This window comes from Anguilla anguilla, chromosome 9 (assembly GCF_013347855.1).
Source record: "Anguilla anguilla isolate fAngAng1 chromosome 9, fAngAng1.pri, whole genome shotgun sequence".
Taxonomy (NCBI): Eukaryota; Metazoa; Chordata; class Actinopteri; order Anguilliformes; family Anguillidae; genus Anguilla; species Anguilla anguilla.
The window spans coordinates 12,180,972-12,198,103 of record NC_049209.1 but is presented as its reverse complement, the minus strand read 5'-3'; the positions used below and the strand labels follow the sequence as shown (position 1 = coordinate 12,198,103).

The following is a 17,132-nucleotide window of genomic DNA, read 5'->3' as shown; positions in this document are numbered from 1 at the left end:
AAATAAATAAATGAATAAAATTATAAAAAAGAATAAAAATGAACACCAACCCAAAGTGGAACGTGTTGATTGCTTGTAATTAATCACTCGTTTGATTTTCTATTAAGTGTTATGACTTGTTTGCCACAAATACCCTAGCTAAATACAAATCTGCTGAGGAAATGTGTCTGGACATTTACTGGCAGGAAGTGAATCACTTTAGAGATGCCTGAAGGAAATAGGACGCCTGTTGACTGCGCCAAAGCTTCATTTTGAAACACTTTGAGGTTGCTGGTTTTGATGAAAGCCCCTCCAAAATATGCATTCGTACATTCGTCAAACACACTGCAGTCTGTTTGTGTTATACACTTAAAGTTATACAGCATATATAAACTTATACACACAATCCAAGCATAGCCAGTAAATTCTGAATCGGGAAAGGAGAATAATGTAATTAACAGCAGATACCGTTACCCAGTTACTACCCATTGTTTTGTTTTAATTCAGCTTGCTCACAATTGTGACCAGAATCCAAAAGAATAACAACGGCATGGGTTGAAAACAATACCTACACTGTGATTGTTAATGCAAGAGAACATCATTGTCCCAGAACATTATTTTTTGTTGTGTTTGTGTGTGTGTGTGTGTGTGTGTGTGTGTGTAGATACATGTACAGTAAGCTCTATAATGTTTGGGACAAAGATTAAATTTTTTTCTTGATTTGGCTTTGTACTCCAAAATCCATGTGGTTAAAGTGCACATTCTAAACTTTTATTAAAGGGTATTTTGATACATTGGTATCACCCCTTTTGTGGTTTCACGACTTTTAGTTTTTATACATACTGTAGTCCCCTTATTCCAGGGCACCATAGCGTTTGGGACAAATGGCTTAACAAGCATTTCTGATTAATCAGGTATGTTTAATTGCTTCCTTAGTGCAGGTATAACAGAGCTTTCAGTATCTAGTCTTTATTTTAGCACATATTCTGTGTTACAAAAATACAATTTTTGTGGGACAAAGGGAGACTTTGACTTTGTTGTACACAGACTTTGTTGCAATAAGTTTTGTCCTTAATTAGACATGGCGGAGTGTTAAAAACTGACACATTTATGAGTTGTTTTTAACACATCGATGTGTGACCTACTGGCAGTGCCCTATTTATGTTCTCTAATGATTCTAATCTTGTGATAGTGCTGATAACGTCCATTTCTCATCGAGATCATGTGGCTAACCCTGCATTTATTTTAGCTTACATGCAATACCAATCAACAATCAACAGTTGTAGCATAACATTTCATAACTCTTTACATCTGTTATATAGGTATAGACTGCAGTTTTGTGGGCTTTGCTAAATAATAATAATAATAATAATAATAATAATAATAATAATAATAACAATATCTTTTTCTTCTTGGATTCATATGGCCATAGAAAACAGTTCTGAACAGTTATTGTATATTTAAAAATACTCTGTTACTTTTGAGAAATAAATCGTAAACATCTCTGAAACAGGCTCATTGTGAAACACTATCGTTTTAAAAAAGACTAAATAAAACATCTGCTGCACCCAAACCGCAGGGGTTTACTTCAGGTAAACACACATTTATTTCCTACATACACAGGCAGTTATCTCAATTACAGACAGATGAAGCATCCGCATCTTTTCAATCACCTCCCCAGAAGCAAACGCACAAGAGACCGCTTCAAACTCCTGGGGCTTGAATCATCATCTGTCCATTCCCACATGATGCACGACTGCCAGTTCCCCAGCAACACTCAGAACTCGTGGCAGAATAGGGTTTAAGTAATTACATATCAACTTTTTATTGCAATTCATTATTCATAAGGCGCATATATTTTCACTCTCGGTTTACAGAAGTGAGAAACAAGTATCCTGGCCAAGGAAAAGACGAATATTTCTGGAATTTAAAAAAATTTGAAAACAAATCACGTGAGAAGCCAAGACAATAGGCTGTATTTTTTAATAAAGCAAACAACTGGAATTAATTATCCCTGAAGTCAAATCAATAATAATTATCCCAGGCCTGATAAATAAAATCATCTGCAGTATTCAATGCTATGAACCTCATAACCTCATTTCCAAACAGAGGCTTATCTTCAAGCCGTCTTGGACTCTTTTGTGTCGGGTAATTTTTTTCTTTTTTTCTGGGCCTTTCGTAAAAGGAGGAGTGCGTAGAAGAGGGGCTCATTTACAAGCATACGACTGACCTGGACGCTCCGATTCCTCTAACAACACCCCTAGCTGAGTTTAGTCTTTAGATAGCAAGAATGATGCTAAATGGCCGAGCATATGTTGAGTGACTGCCTATACATGAAAATACATTACATCACCCAGCCTATATGTGTTCACCTTTGTTTTTTAATCAGTCATGACAATATTAAAAGCAGGTGCACATTATGCCTTGTGCTATTGCTACTTCAAATCACAAACCTTGTCACCTGAATATGAGGGATGGGACAAGCCAAAGACTAGGCCGCTCTCTGTATGGTGAATGCCATGGACCTGATCTCTAGATATCGACATCTGTGGCTGCAAGGGATCACTCTGAGGCTGCTGGGTAATCTTGATAACAGTGTCAGCCCTTGTTTGATTGTTGGTTAACATGGGCAGCAAGTGTTTGGGCTCCAGAGTCAGAGAAGAGTCGTTGTGCTACATTGTTTTAGACATTCAAAACAGTTAACATATCCTCCTGGCTTCATGCAGAAACCATGGCACCGCATCCAAGAAATGACAATCCAAGGGCTTTATGGATCTTACACTTCTTCTTTAATAACTCTGGGAAGGAGAGGTTTCTTGTAATAAATGGGAATGTGTGTGGAGATGCTTGCGCTCAAAAGCTTGAGTAGTCTCCAAATCTTTCTTCTTTTTTTATTATGAGAACGTAATGAAAGTTTTGTCAAATATATTTCTTATTCCATTTTTCCCCCTGAAAGATTATAAATAGAATAAAAGGTAATGTCTGAAACTCCCATTTTATGAGAAATGAAGTCATTGGGTTCGTTTTCATACACTGTGAGAGGCTCTTGCGTGGAATATCCACCGTAAATTCCACCGCCAGGAGCAATTCAGTTTATGAACAATCACTTATGAAACGCTTCTCTTAGCCTGAAGTCATGGCCCGTCTGTCTACAAAGCATTCCTTTCAGTCAGCCAGCATCCTTTCATTTGGCCTGTGGAGAACACATTGTCCAGAGGCTGGGCTGGCAAAGGCAAATATTGCTCGAATAAAGTGTTTTGTTTCACCTATTCGACAATATCTGGACCGTTGCTCGATCTACAGAGTGAATAACAGTGCTTTCAGAAATCGGCAGGTACAGGGTGGGAGAGGATTTTGCATTCATGTGCACCTTCACCTTTATCAACAACTGTTTTCAACTGTTACTGCAGCACAGTGGACACCTATGGAGCCACAGGATACGCACATTTGCGTAGAGCATTTATATTTTTTTTATATATTATACATTGAATTTGTGGCAAGGAGTTAAATTTGCTTGTGGAGAGCCAGAGGGACTGTTACATTTCATCAATTTGTTGATCAATGATGAGGTACTGAAACTTACCCTGGCCCACTTTCATGACGATCTTCATGGAGCGCGTGTTGCAGACTCCGCCCTCCCGGTTCTCCAACCCTTCCTGGGTCCCGTTGGACGTGGCTGCGGCGAAGACAAAGAAACAGAGACCGCACATTAGCGAATACTCCGTGAAATATTAGGAGCCATAGATCAAGTACGCTTCTGGTTAAAGTATGCATTACCCCTAAAAGAGACCAGGAAGAAGTACAGCATTGATTGATATAAGAGGTCAGAACGTGGGGCTCTTGTACCTTAAAAAGTCACAGTCGGTTGGAATCCATGCTTCACTACGAGCAATTTAACCGGGGCTTTCGCAAAGTTCTCTAAGGAAACATTTATTCCATAAGTTAAATCTGCTGGCAGCACACGGCAGGTGGGTTTGATCAAACCCGCTGGCACTGGCCTCTCACCATCAAGCTCTCCTAAGTGCCTGTGGAATAAAAGCTCCTATACATTATGTGTTTATACACACGTGTATATGCTGGGAGGCGGAAAAAAAAAAAAAAAAAAAAACAACCGCGGGGAAAAATGTGCAAGGGGGCTTTTCTCGTCTTACCGAGATATTGCCTGTGATTGTAATCTTATCCCGGGGGAATGTGGTGACTCTGGAAGCCCTGTTGAAATCAAGGCGTTCTGGGAGGGAGGTGCGCAAGCTGTTCGGTCCGTCATTTTGTCAACGGTAATCACCCCTTCTGCCCGCTTTCCCTCCTCCCCGTGCTTAAACTAAGGGTTTTTGTTCTTCCTTTTTTTTCCAGAAAGGAATGCGTCGAGCAATTTGACGATGAGGGTCATGCCAGCGGCAATTATAGCGAGCTGCAAATGCCAAGGGCTTAACTTTTCCCTTTCTCTATGCCCTGTAATTAGTGACTGGGTGGCACAGTGGGCTAAACCCCTTATCTCAGGGGGCTTGTCTTCAAATCCAACTCCATTGAGGAGGCTGAGCGAACCCATTTCCTTGCTGTCAGCTGTGCCTCTCGAGAACTTGAGTCACACACAATGTGGTGCAACTGGCACTTTATTCAGTATTCAGGTGGGGGGGAACAGCCCGGAATGAATGCACGCCTCTCTCTCTCGACATATCGCTCTCACGAGGGGTGTTACCACGGGTATGCCAGGACCTTTTTGCCATTTGATTCTTTTCAACCCGGCTTCATGGCAATTTTTTTTAAATCCTTGTTCTGAACCACCCCTCCCAAACTTTCAATGCCCTTACCCCAGCATATCCCCTCATCCACGCCTACGGGCAGAGCGCCTTATTAGTTTGTCCAGATGCCGTGCTCAGTAAGTGTGGTGAATGACTGTCCGTTTGAGAAAACGGCCCGACTAATAAGATCCTACTCTCCCTGACTCAAAGCCCTCTTGTGGCTGCAAAGGCATGGGATTGTGGGATAGGGGGTAGGCGATGCTAATGTGGGCTGAGGAGGAGGTGTCATGTTAGAAGAGTGCCTGTGATCATCACAGAATTTAGAAAGGGACACTTGTTAACCCTTGCATTTCTGTTTGTTCCATACTCTACACAGTCCCCGGCATTTATCGGTTTTAACATGGCTCATCAAGACAGGATTACACAGTGGGCTCAATAAAGGTCAAGCACATTAATTCATAGTTTGGAAATTAAGTGTTGTGGGACTTTTATCTGGATGATGATGCCAATTCCTGTCAAAATCACCAATGTTTTCATGAAAAAAAGACCTGAATTACTTGAGACTTGACTTTGTTAAAGTCATGTTTTTTGATTGTGCTGGGCTGTTGACAAGAATTTTCGGTAAACTGCATTGTCTTGTCAAGCACATTCTTGACATGGTGTTGCACTGTGGTAAACTTACTACCCCCTGCTGGTGATCATGTTCTGCTCTCATCCTGCTGATTTGGAGTCTTGCCTGGATGAGTTGTGATGGCCTGTTTGCTTCCCCCTCCCTACAGGCCTACATAAACTGTGCTGTTGCTTAAGAAACCGCTGTTCCTGTGTTGAAAACAGACTGTTTTGTGGTTTGGTTGCTGTTGACGTGGTGTTCCCATCTGGGTGGCTATTATTTTTGAGAGTTTATGACAGTCCGGGAGGACAGTAAGTATGATGTCCTTTTGTTTCTTTTTAGTTGTCGTGAGTCAGATCTCTTCTCTCCAAGTAAGACTCAAAATCATTATTTTTCCACAAAGGCCTACTTTCTTGTCTAAGGTCACTCTTATGTTGCTTGCATTTGTATTTAAATGTAATAATAAATGACCCTAACTTCCCAGTTATTGAGAGACTTTGGTGACTTAATAATAGAATGCTTTACCACAGGTAATCATAAAAACAGGAAGTTCATTGACTGGCCACTTCCTGAGTCTACATCAGCATACGGGACATGCTGGATCACAGCAAGTTGCAAAAAGGAAGCCATCAGGGGTCACCCACAACCAGTGTCCTTTTGGGACAGCCAGCTGAATAGCCAATGGAATGAATCAGAGAACAGTGAGTAGGACAGCCTCCTCTTCCTGTAGGCAAATCCCAGCATAGGCCTTGTGCTTTATTAATGACCCCAAGACGCAGGGTTAAATGAAAATGATTCACGATGGAAGCCATGAACTTGTGTGGCGCAGTCGTAAGATGAACTGACTGACCCAGACAGGGCATGCAAGCACTAATAGGGCCCTTCACTCCGCGGTTCAGGCTTCAGCGATCCCATCAGGAAGCTGACCCCACCCCTTCTGATTGAGTTCTCCACCACGCGAGAGAGGCACAGCCAAAGTAATGTTAGGGCAAAGTAAAAGTGACAGTCTAACCTTCGCTTGTTTGATGGAGCAGGAGAAGTAAAACTAAAGACACAACTCATTAGTCTCCCCTGATTACATTAACTGCAACATCAGGCTTCCATGTTCTCCGCCACTGGCTCCTTGACACGAGCCCTGGAGATTCCCACCACTCCGCTAAAGAAAGTCACGCACTTTGTCCTCCCCCATTTTGTTTTTCATTCTAGATGTTTAATGTACAAAATGGAGACGTGGCGCATCGAAGGTTTCTCCATTTTGTTTTTTGGTTTACAGCACCCGATAAATTAAAACGGGGTTAAAAAATAAATAAAACACCGGCAATCAACAGCCAACAGCAATTACCCGGAGAACAAATTGTGTTTTAGTTTTTAGAATGGATCCTTAACGGTCTATTAGCGGACAGGCGGGCGTTGAGTGGGAGTGGGTCTGCTGCCTGAATGATGTCACCACTTATTGAGATGCATGGGTCTGGGACAGGTGCCAGACTCAGGCCGAGTTGTCATGCTCAAAATGAGCGCGCCGCGGTATCAGAAAGCAGCAGGACAATTCAAGATGACTCTATTGAATTAGTCTCACGTTGTACAGACTGAGTCAGCCCAGGCCCGTTTTTTCAAGTGTCATTTTAAAGTTTGACAGCAAACGACGCAGTCCAACTGCTCTTCAGAGTCTGATCTCCGCATAAAGTTACAATCCATTTAGGACATTTAATGTCTTGCGCATTTGTATTCACAATGCGTTCCAGGGCCGTTTTCAGCTTTATTAATATATCGCCTTTCTTTTTTTTTTTGTAATGAGCTGTGCTCTAAAATATAGATGCACATAGAAAAAAAGAATTTAGTTTTTATGTGCGCCGCTATCTCTTAGACGTATTCTGTAAAGGTGCGCGTGAATGGAATATCTCCATGGAGAACGGTAATCAAACACCGCTCTTCATTGTTCCAGCCCCACAAAGGTCACCTTTGAAGCAGCCAGCATCTCGAAGGCAGGATATGAAACAGGTCCCGGAGAAGGAGCGGGCAGCGTCCGTTCTCTCCGCGCCCGCCGCCGCCGCTGCCGACCGCGCGCTAAATCCAAGCGGCGGATCCCGTTTCAAAACCAACAAGGGGCGGAGGCGGGGGCGTAGCCACTCGCCGGCTCGCCTTGGGCCGGGGCGACACAAGGCCCTTTTTGTTCACCTTTCGCGCCCCCCGAGAAATACCGCCTGCCTGATGACGAGCGGCGAGGCGGCTGCGGGGTCAGAGCCCTCGCGGTGCCTGACCCCGCGCCGGCCGCCATTTCAGCCTCGCGCCCCGGCTTGGCCCCGCGCGATTGAGGTTCCACCCGAAGGGACCCGGGCACCGCTGATTGTGTGAACGGGGTCTTGCTACAGGCAAACAGATGTGAGAACAGCCCTTTCCAATTAAGCTTTCACCGCTGAAACATCTGCACCCTTCATGTGGCTCGCAGACAAAGAGAGGTGTTAAACGACCAGACAGCCTGGCTTCTTGTTTTTTTTACCATCTTGCAAGATTTACAGTTTAGAAAAAGTAATAAATAAATAAATGTTTGCAAGGACACTAATGCAGAGAGTATGGCTGCGACAGGCTGGAAGTAAAATCAGCCGTAGCATCCTGTTCTTGTGAGAACTGAAACCATTCTTACGCTTCTTTAGGGTGGATAGTGCTCCCATACCACCTTGAACACTCAAAACACACTTTGCGCTGCATGCCCTCAATTTTTTTTGCCGTATGTTATTGCTCTGTTACAAAAACTTCCTGAAAGATTTCAGTCTTCCCACCTGCTTTCAGTTGGGCTATGAGCTCTGAACTCTGGTCCAGGTGTGACACAAAAAATGTGCCCTTTTTCCAAAGTGAACAAGCTAATTCTTGTTATTTTTAGCATATGCCGTTTTAATGATACTTTGTTTTATTTCAGTGAACGGCCGAGTGGATGTGTTTGGTAAATGGCTGTGTCTGTTCCCAGGATGCTACCCTTGCAGAATGGCTAACCTGCTTATTTCACCTCAGAAACACACTTAAGAGCTTGTTAAGCCTCACCGCACTGAAAACTGCAATGCCATTGACCAGCTCAACAAGCAAAGCTTTGTCAATCTGATGCCTGCTGGTGTTAGAAATGACAGACTGTAAACAAGCTGTAAACAAATGCACAATACACAACACACACGATATACACCTGCTTAATAAAAGTCACATATAGGGCTTAGGTGGTGACGTCATGTGTGACAGCGACTGCGGTCGGTCCGGTTTTACTGTCACTGACAACTTGATGCATTGTCTCCTTACATTTAGGCACACTTCGAATGTAAAGTTCTGGTCTTCAAGTGACCACCACAACGCATTGAGATATGAGCCGTCCCTTCCCCTAGGCAGCTCAGTCACTGTAGGTGGCATAGGCAGCTTGAATAAACACTCAGACGGCCCTGCATTGAAAAAAAAAAAAAAAAAAAAAAAAATCCTGTATAGTGTTACCAAGGCGTGTGGCTCAGCACTAGTGTATTTGATATATTTGAAAATAAATTGCTTTTATAGAAGGCTTGGCGGTGAGAACAGCCATAAAATATAGCCTAAGGAACTTGAATTAGAGTATGGCTATTCATGACTCACACTAGTGGGATAAAAAATAAATAAAAAAACCTGCATTTGCCCACAATTAATCCCCTCAAATAAACGCACAACAGCTTAATTGTGAGACTCTGAGGAAGTTTTCCGCCCAGATTTGAAACTGTTTGCAGTGGTTCTCCCATTCTAACTCTTCGCATCTTTAATTAAGTAAAACATGTTCCCTCTTGATCTCACTCTTTTCTTTTTGGTCCCTGGGCAGGCAAGATCCAAAGCAGGCACGGTCTTGCAAAACGTGGTCTTCACGCTTCAACAGAAATATTTGGGCTTTGAAACAGAAGTTACTGTTCCTGAAATTGGGGTGTGTCCAGGGTAGGGTGGGTAGAGGGGGGGTTGTAGTATGTGTGTGAAACAACTAATTCTTTACTCTCCCGAAAGAATCCTGGATGAGGATATGAAGTTGGAAGAATTCAGGTCTTGGCTCTGCTGACATCATTTCCTGTGGTTTGTTCTCATCTAAATACCTCATTGAGAGTGGACATGTGTGATACATCTCGTCACTTTTGACCTCTCTGTGTCAATCTCTGCAATATACACTGACAAAGTTTTAATTATAGATATACACAGTTCAGGTTCTGTTTACAACCATTGGTATGTACCACCGCTGACCTTCCTTGTTCTGTCGGCAAGAAGAAGGGCTAAATTCCAGGGCTAGTCAAATTGCTTTGAGATGCTTTAAATTGTTTACTCTTCAAACTTCAGTGTCAGTAATACCACCATTTTATTTGAAGGATATGTGTTCAAACTGACTCTACACATAAAAACTGCAATCATTCAGAGTGCACAGAGTCCGTTGACCTGTAATGACTCACTCAGTAAATGAGTATAAAACTGTCTACATTATCAAATTGATAAAACCCTGTTAGCCTTCAAGGATTTGTTGATTTATGTTTTCTGTTTCTCACCCATCGCCAGTTAGGTTTTTATACTGACTGATTCGGGTTAGAAACCTTGAGTGTTCAGTTATCTATCATACCAGTGGTCAAATACGACTGGTAACAGAAATACACATCATAAATGTGTCTTATATGAGCAATGGCAACTGTAGTTTTTTTTTTACTTTCCCAGGCAGAAAGTTATTACACTTGCAATTAAAAGCAAAGAAACAAGATTTTTTTTATCCAATACATTTCTTTCAACTATAGAAACCATTGCGCTACCAATTCCGGATCCTGTGACGTCAAAGAGCATAAGTGGCTCAAACATCACAATTTTTTTACCCTTCACTTCTCCTTATGCCTCTATTCTGGCATCCCAGAGTGCTTTTTTTTTGGGAATGCCTTTCAAGTTTTAAAATGAAAAATGTGTGTCATCCACGTCCCAAATGCTATCACCCTGGCAGCTTTGCACCAGGCTCCTGCCAAACAGGAACACAGACATTCTGTTTTGGTAGTGACGAGACCTCTGGTGACCTACTGCTCGAAACCACCAGACAAACGGTACAGTCAACTACAAAACTAACATGGTAAAGCAAACACCATAGAGAGCTATAAAAAGCCCTGATGACAGACAGACTTAAGAGGAAAGAACAGCCCATTGTAAACTAAACTCCCAGCAAGTGAGGACCAAAGAGAAACATTTTTTTCTCTCCCTGAAGGCAAAACTAGCATGTGTACGTGTGAGAAAGAGAGAGTGTGTGTGTCTGTGTGTGTGCGTGTATGTGAGAGAGAGAGAGAGAGAACAAGTGTACTTTTTCAGAGACATCTGTTAAAGCACTGCATCAGCACTGAAAGTCAGAGATGATTCCTCCCAATCCCTCCCTCTGGTCCAGCCTGGGGGTGTCTCCATTAGCCTTAATGAATGACAGCCACCAAAAATCTTTTTAACAATACTCTGACCAACGACAGAGCTCCCTTTTTACTATCATTATCCTGTGGTTTAATTCCGCCAAAGCTATTTTGGGGGAAGGGCAGCCAGCATGTGTGCATACCCTTTACACGAAATTAAGGCAAAGTCACTGCTTTTTGGGAAATGTGCAGTCCACCGCCTCCTCCTCCTCTCTCTTTCTCCCTCTCTCCCTCCCTCATTCTGCATCTCTGCATTGCTACCTCCCTTGTCTTTATGGGGTGTGTGCAGTGTCGCATTGCTGAAGCTCAGCAGGTGAGACAGAGCAGTCTGAGGTGCGGGGGGAAAGAGCAACACGCCGGGGAAACGCAGAAGGACAAATGCAGTCCTTTTTGATGCTCTAATAACCGTGATTTTAAGATAAGCAAAAATCACACCTGCCTTGCACGGAAACTGCACACAAGTCAAATGCAAAATGTCACCTGCATCAGACAGAATACACTGATTTTGGAAGGAATCTGTAGTCACGTGTAATACTTGATATACGGTACTTAAATACTCATGCGTTTCTCGGACAGTCTTATCCACACAGAATTACATGGCATACAATCAATTTATACAGCTGCTGTATATTTTAAAAGCAATTCAGGTTAAGTACTGTATTCAAGGGCACAGCAGCAGTGCCCCACATGGGAATAAAACATATGACCATGGAGTTGCAAGGCTAGGTCCCTAACAATTATGGTACACTGTTACTGAGCCAGTACTCAATACTCAATTCCCTCCTTCCTTTCAAAGTGAATATGCATGCGCAGGGAATACAGGGAGAATGGAATTCAGCGAGCAGGACTGTGTGTGCGTGTGGCGTGTGCATGTCCGTGTGACGGGGTGGGGGGCGCGGGGGTGGGGGGGGGGGGGGTTCCACCCCATCAGATCAGGCACAGTTGTCCAGCCTGCTGCCAAATTAAGCCGAGGGTCTGGGCCGGAGATTTCAGCGCTGCCGCGAGATTAGAGAGGGCTTGGGCTCCGGCAATGATATTAGCGGCGACCTTTAAATCCTCCGAGCCCTCCCCGCGCCGTGGGGGCTGGGAGCGGAGCGAGGCGGCTTTCGGGGCCCGGCTCTGCCCTCCCGCCTCGCGGCGCGGCGCGGAGCGGAGCGCGCGGGGGCTTTGACGGATATCCGAGCGGACAGCTCCTCATTTCCCCCAGAATCGGCTAGCGACCTCGGCTAAAAGCCTCGACCCGAGCTTTCCACAGGCGCGCCAATGAGACGTCCGCCTGAAACGTAATTAAACGCTCATTATCGTTCGAGTGCATCCGGGCCACGCAATTTTTAATATCACGAGAGTGGCTTTTTGCAAATAAAGCCAACGCTCAGGGGTGATTCTAATTCAAGAGCCTTAAATGTATATTAGAGAATAAGAGCGACAAGCTATCGTGTGAAACACAAATGGGGAGAATTTTTCTGCAGTTTCTGCTGTTCTTCCCTTCCACAGTTTAGATGAATATGTATTTATTAATTCAGTCATAAAGCCTAAAGTAATAAAGCCATAATTAATAAAGCCAGCTAATGAAGTGATTAATTTGTAAAACGCTGGAAAAATTTTAAGTTTCATAATTTTAACAGTCAAAGACATTTGGAAAGCAAAGAAATATTCCAACATAAAATGCATAACTAAGGATTACTGTATCTGTATTCGAAAACAATTTGAAAAAAGGCAAAGATTTATAATTAAATCACTTCAGAAGCAAAACAGAATATTCTGAAAAAAATAAAATAAATAATGTAAAAAAAAAAAAAACCTCTGGGAAAAATATAATGCAATCCAATCCTTCATTCTGAACTGACCTCAGCTTAATTTGCCGTAATTATGGAGCAAAGATTTTGTCCTGTAAGCAATGCTTAAAAAAAGAGATGGAGAGGGGCTGGGCCTTTGGCTCCGGTCAAGTAACTGTCTTGGCTGAAAGACATTTTAAAACTCTCACTTGCCCTTTTGGACAGGGCTAGCGAATTATAGAAGGCCCTGTAGATTGACATTGGCGGACTCTGCTGTTGACTGAAACAAAAGCCAGGCTACGGCCGAGTGACAGAGGAGACATTGCCCTCTCTCTGTACTCCTCAGCCGGGGTCCTCCTTCAGGCTGGGAGTATTTCATTTCTCTTAACGGAAACTTTGCGGAGAATATATTGGCATGCAAGGAGGGCTCCAGGGATTTCGCTGGCATACTGAATTCTGGGAACAAATATTTGATACAAGCCTGTCCTCTTCCTAACGATTTCTTCCTCAAGGTCATTTTGTTCTCTCGAACGTGGAACAGGAAGAACAGTTGAGTGAGGAAAATGGGTGGGGGGGGGGGTATTATGGCTTGCAAGGCCAATACAAAATTCATGTTCAAATAAATGTACTCTGAAATGGGTTATGGCAAATAAATAAACAAGGAAAGTTTGGTAATGGTATGCTGGCCCCTGGAGACTGAGTCAAATTAAGAACTCATTGTGAAGTGAAGCCAATACACTGGGGAATAGAGTCAATTTAGATGTCTCCATTCGTTTTATTCTCTGTCAAATTGATGTTTTTTTAGAGCCTGCACTGACTAAAGACCTGAGCTCTCCCTTTGATGGGACATGTGTGGAAACCATTTAACACATCTATGCAAAGATTTCATGGTTGGTACACCAGAATATTTGACTCACTGGGTTCAAGTGAGTACGAGAACACTCATGTTAGTGGATGGTCTTCACAAAGAGAAAAATGCTTGAAGATAATTGCAGTGTAGTGGCTCGTGGTGCTTTTTGGATGCTGCAAGCCTTCCCTCACTGGGAGAATAGCACTTGGGCATCTCATACGCTGTGTTTTCCCATTCTGGATGGCACATACGAGTATGCCAGCACCAACCCTATAGGCAGCAGTCAGGATGTCATTGACAAGGGGGTGTCTATATATGTCAAACCAAATCCAACCTCTCAGTTTACATTCCTTGTATACTGCTTTCATTGGACATGGCCCCTAGAGCCCATTATCCTCACTTACTGTGATCACGAGTAATTTTGATTCTTTTCATTGATGGCAGAATCCATTTACAGCAGGGTTACTCAACCCTGGTCCTGCAAAGCTGGCACCCCATAATCAACAATCAGTTCAGACCACATAAACCAGCGAATGTGAGTTAACTGTGTAATAACCTGCATTAATTGATCAATTAAGTGCTGAGTAACAACAGAAACCAGCACACCATGAGGTCCTCCAGGACCAGGGTTAAGTCTCCCCGATTTATTCAGTTCTTGGGACAATTGGGGTGTAACGAGGCCTAAAAACCAGTCATAACACAGGTAGTGTACTGGTCCTTTTCTTACCCAGGAGAAAGAAAGAAAGCCAATAGAAAAGCACCACACTGCAAAAATTAAATCTTATTGGGTATTATAAATTTAAACTAATTTAAACAATAACCCTTGTTTTCTAGTTGTAACATTTATTTTCCTCCCTACAGGATTATTTAAATTAATTTATTTAATTCATTTCATCAAGTAAATTTTTCTTACCCAACTGGCAGATTGTTTAAGTTAAGTGAGTTTTTTCACATTCACATTCATTTTTTCAGTTGCATTTTTTTACAGTGCATCCAAACTGCAATTTAAAGAAAACTTTATCTTGCGATGCATGCATTGAGTAAAAATGAATGCTCACGCTGAGACAGATACCGCAGGAGAACAGCGGCAATAAAAAGAGGGCTCAATGAAGAGAGGAATGGAATCCCTGCAGAAATCTAATCAACATTAAAATAATCAGAGCAGAAAAGCAGGGGACAACAGATTAGAGGTGGCCACTTTTCATTCACACTTTTAAAATGTACCAGAAAGGCTAAGTGTGTACAATGAAGTATGCTTCATTGAAAAAGTAGATGGTGGACATGGTGGCCTCAGTTACAGGTCTGGAACAATAAGTAGCATAATTACTAAATAATAAAATGTAGGAAAGTCAACAGTGTTCGAAGTACAACATCAAAACAGTATGCACGAGAGACCACTGATAAAATACCGATTTTAATGAGATTACCACTGATCTTGGTATCGAGTGGTTCTGAACTGAAACACAATAGCTACACAATGAGAGGAACCTATTTTATAAATTATTAAAATCGGTGCATTTCCATGTCACTGTCAAGTTATGTACATTTAAGTAACCCTCCATTCCGCATGCGTGCAACTGGAAATCTGTAATATACGTATGTGCTGTGTTTACATTTGCTATTTCAGCTGGGGCTAAATTGACTTTGATGGCAAAGACACACATGACATGCCGAGACCTGTTCACAGCTGGAGGCCTACTGAACTGATGGACTTCACTCATTTCCACCATCAAATCACAGCCTGGAAGCACCAGTCCTCATCTAATGTTTTATTTATTTCAAATGGTGGATGCTTAATGGTGGCGACGCTATATTAAACTATTAAAGCCCAATGACCATGAAATTAGACGATGGTGTCTAAAAATAACATTGTCTTAAATTATTGCTTTGATCGGCCATTGATTCAAGGTGCAAGCGCTATAACCCGTATCCCATGGTAATGCTTAGCCTCACTTTTATGCAAAAGCCCTGTCTCGATTGGTAAAACCACTAGAGATAACAAAAGGAGGGCTGCAACTGACACTCCAGGTTTATGATTATGGTATTTTATAATCCAATAAGTATCCGCAACAAGTCAAGCAACTGCTAATACTACAGCAATGGAAATGACATCACGAAAATCCCCCTTATGAGCCATAAGAAATCAATTCACTCTTTGTACATAGGCTAGGAAATGCGTCATTTCCATTGACCATTGACCGTGGATATACAGTGAGGGCCATAATGTTTGGGACAAAGACATATTTTCTATCGATTTGGATCTGTACTCCACAATTTTATGTTTGTAATCAAACAGTTCACATATGTATGAAGTGCAGATTCATGAATATACATTATGATTTGATTAGTTATCCCAGGATTATATCATCTTGCCCATTCCCATTCTGCTATAAAGGGGAGATGAATCACACACCAAAAACAGGATCATACTCCTTACATTGAAATAAAGACAGGTGGCATTGCCCTTTGCGGGATCATGTAGAAGTTGATGAAAGCAATATTTTTCAAACTCTCATGATATAACCTATGTTGTTTTTTTTTATTTTGTTTTGGAGTTGTAGATCACAAAAAGATGGCTGGATAGGGCATATTTTTTTCCACACCTAAAGATCAAGAACTTATCAAGAGAAAGCAATCCTACCTAGCAAATCAAACATAGCCAGAGCTGCCAAAATGAGAGAGAAAGCCTGGCAGATAAGTGCAGATAAATTAAATCTGTCTATGCCGACATAAGACGGCAGTTGGTGAAAAACATGAGCATTATTATTACTACTACAAGTGATGATGATAATAATAATAATAATAATAATAATAACAGAATTATTATTATTATTGTTATCATCAGTTGTTGTAATAGTACATTTAGTAAATATAGTGCTTCAAGAACAGCTACCTGCATGTAGAAATTCCTGTCACTGTCTTTGGTGGGGCCTGAGGCTCTGCCTGATTTCACACAGCCACTGTTTGCATATGCAAATTACAGATCTGCTTACCGTTGGTTCCCCCCTTTTCTCATTCTCTTGACAGGTGAGCAAATAGGTTAGAGGGCACAGCAAAGGAAAAACCAAGTGGTTTGATTGCTAGTGTGTGTGATAAGCAACCAGTGTGAATAGGTTTTCTGCACAGAAGCTCTCCAAAATGATCAATTTTTGACTGAAATACAGGGCTTATCCAAAAAGTGGAAATATGGTTTGTGTGGTTCCCCCTATGGTTTGATCAAGTGACTCCAATTTTTTTCCCTGGTGTTTTCGACATCCTGATGTATGATTGGAAAAAGAAATCTGGTTTCCTTCAGAACATGAATAGAATAAAGAAAACACAAAATGATTTTTATTTTATAGAATAAAAATGTCCTGTATTTTTATGAGTGAGACTGCCATAGGATTAGGAGATTTGGTCATTTTTGTACAAATGTGCTACATTTGCACCACATCTGTACTGTATATAAGTTTGAAGATGATAGGTTTTATTTAAGACAGGGGTAGATTCTTAAAAAAAGCTCTGGGTTTTAAGTGGGGTTTATGGGGTTAATGTGCACCCTGAAAAGTCACACCATCCATTTTAAGGCAGATTGACAGCATGGGGACTAAATAAACCCCCAAAAAATCCCAATAGATGCCATGAGAATTTATGGGTGGTCTCTAACAGTACAATGGGATAGCAGCAGGACAGAGAGCCAGGAGATTGCAAGCTCAATCTGATCTTGGTCTTATTCACTGGACAAAATGGAATTTCCCTGGTGGTATATATCTTATGGATGAAGGAAGTTCAAAA

General features: G+C 42.0%; 1 protein-coding gene across 1 annotated transcript in view; it reads right to left on the bottom strand.

Moving 5' to 3' along the window:
- Positions 1 to 17,132, bottom strand: part of LOC118236111 (ephrin-B1-like) — an 81,916-nt gene that overhangs the window by 9,916 nt on the left and 54,868 nt on the right. Inside the window, exon 3 of the mRNA XM_035434175.1 lies at positions 3,563 to 3,655. Within this exon, the coding sequence (XP_035290066.1) occupies positions 3,563 to 3,655 (93 nt within the window). The remainder of the gene's footprint in view (positions 1 to 3,562; positions 3,656 to 17,132) is intronic.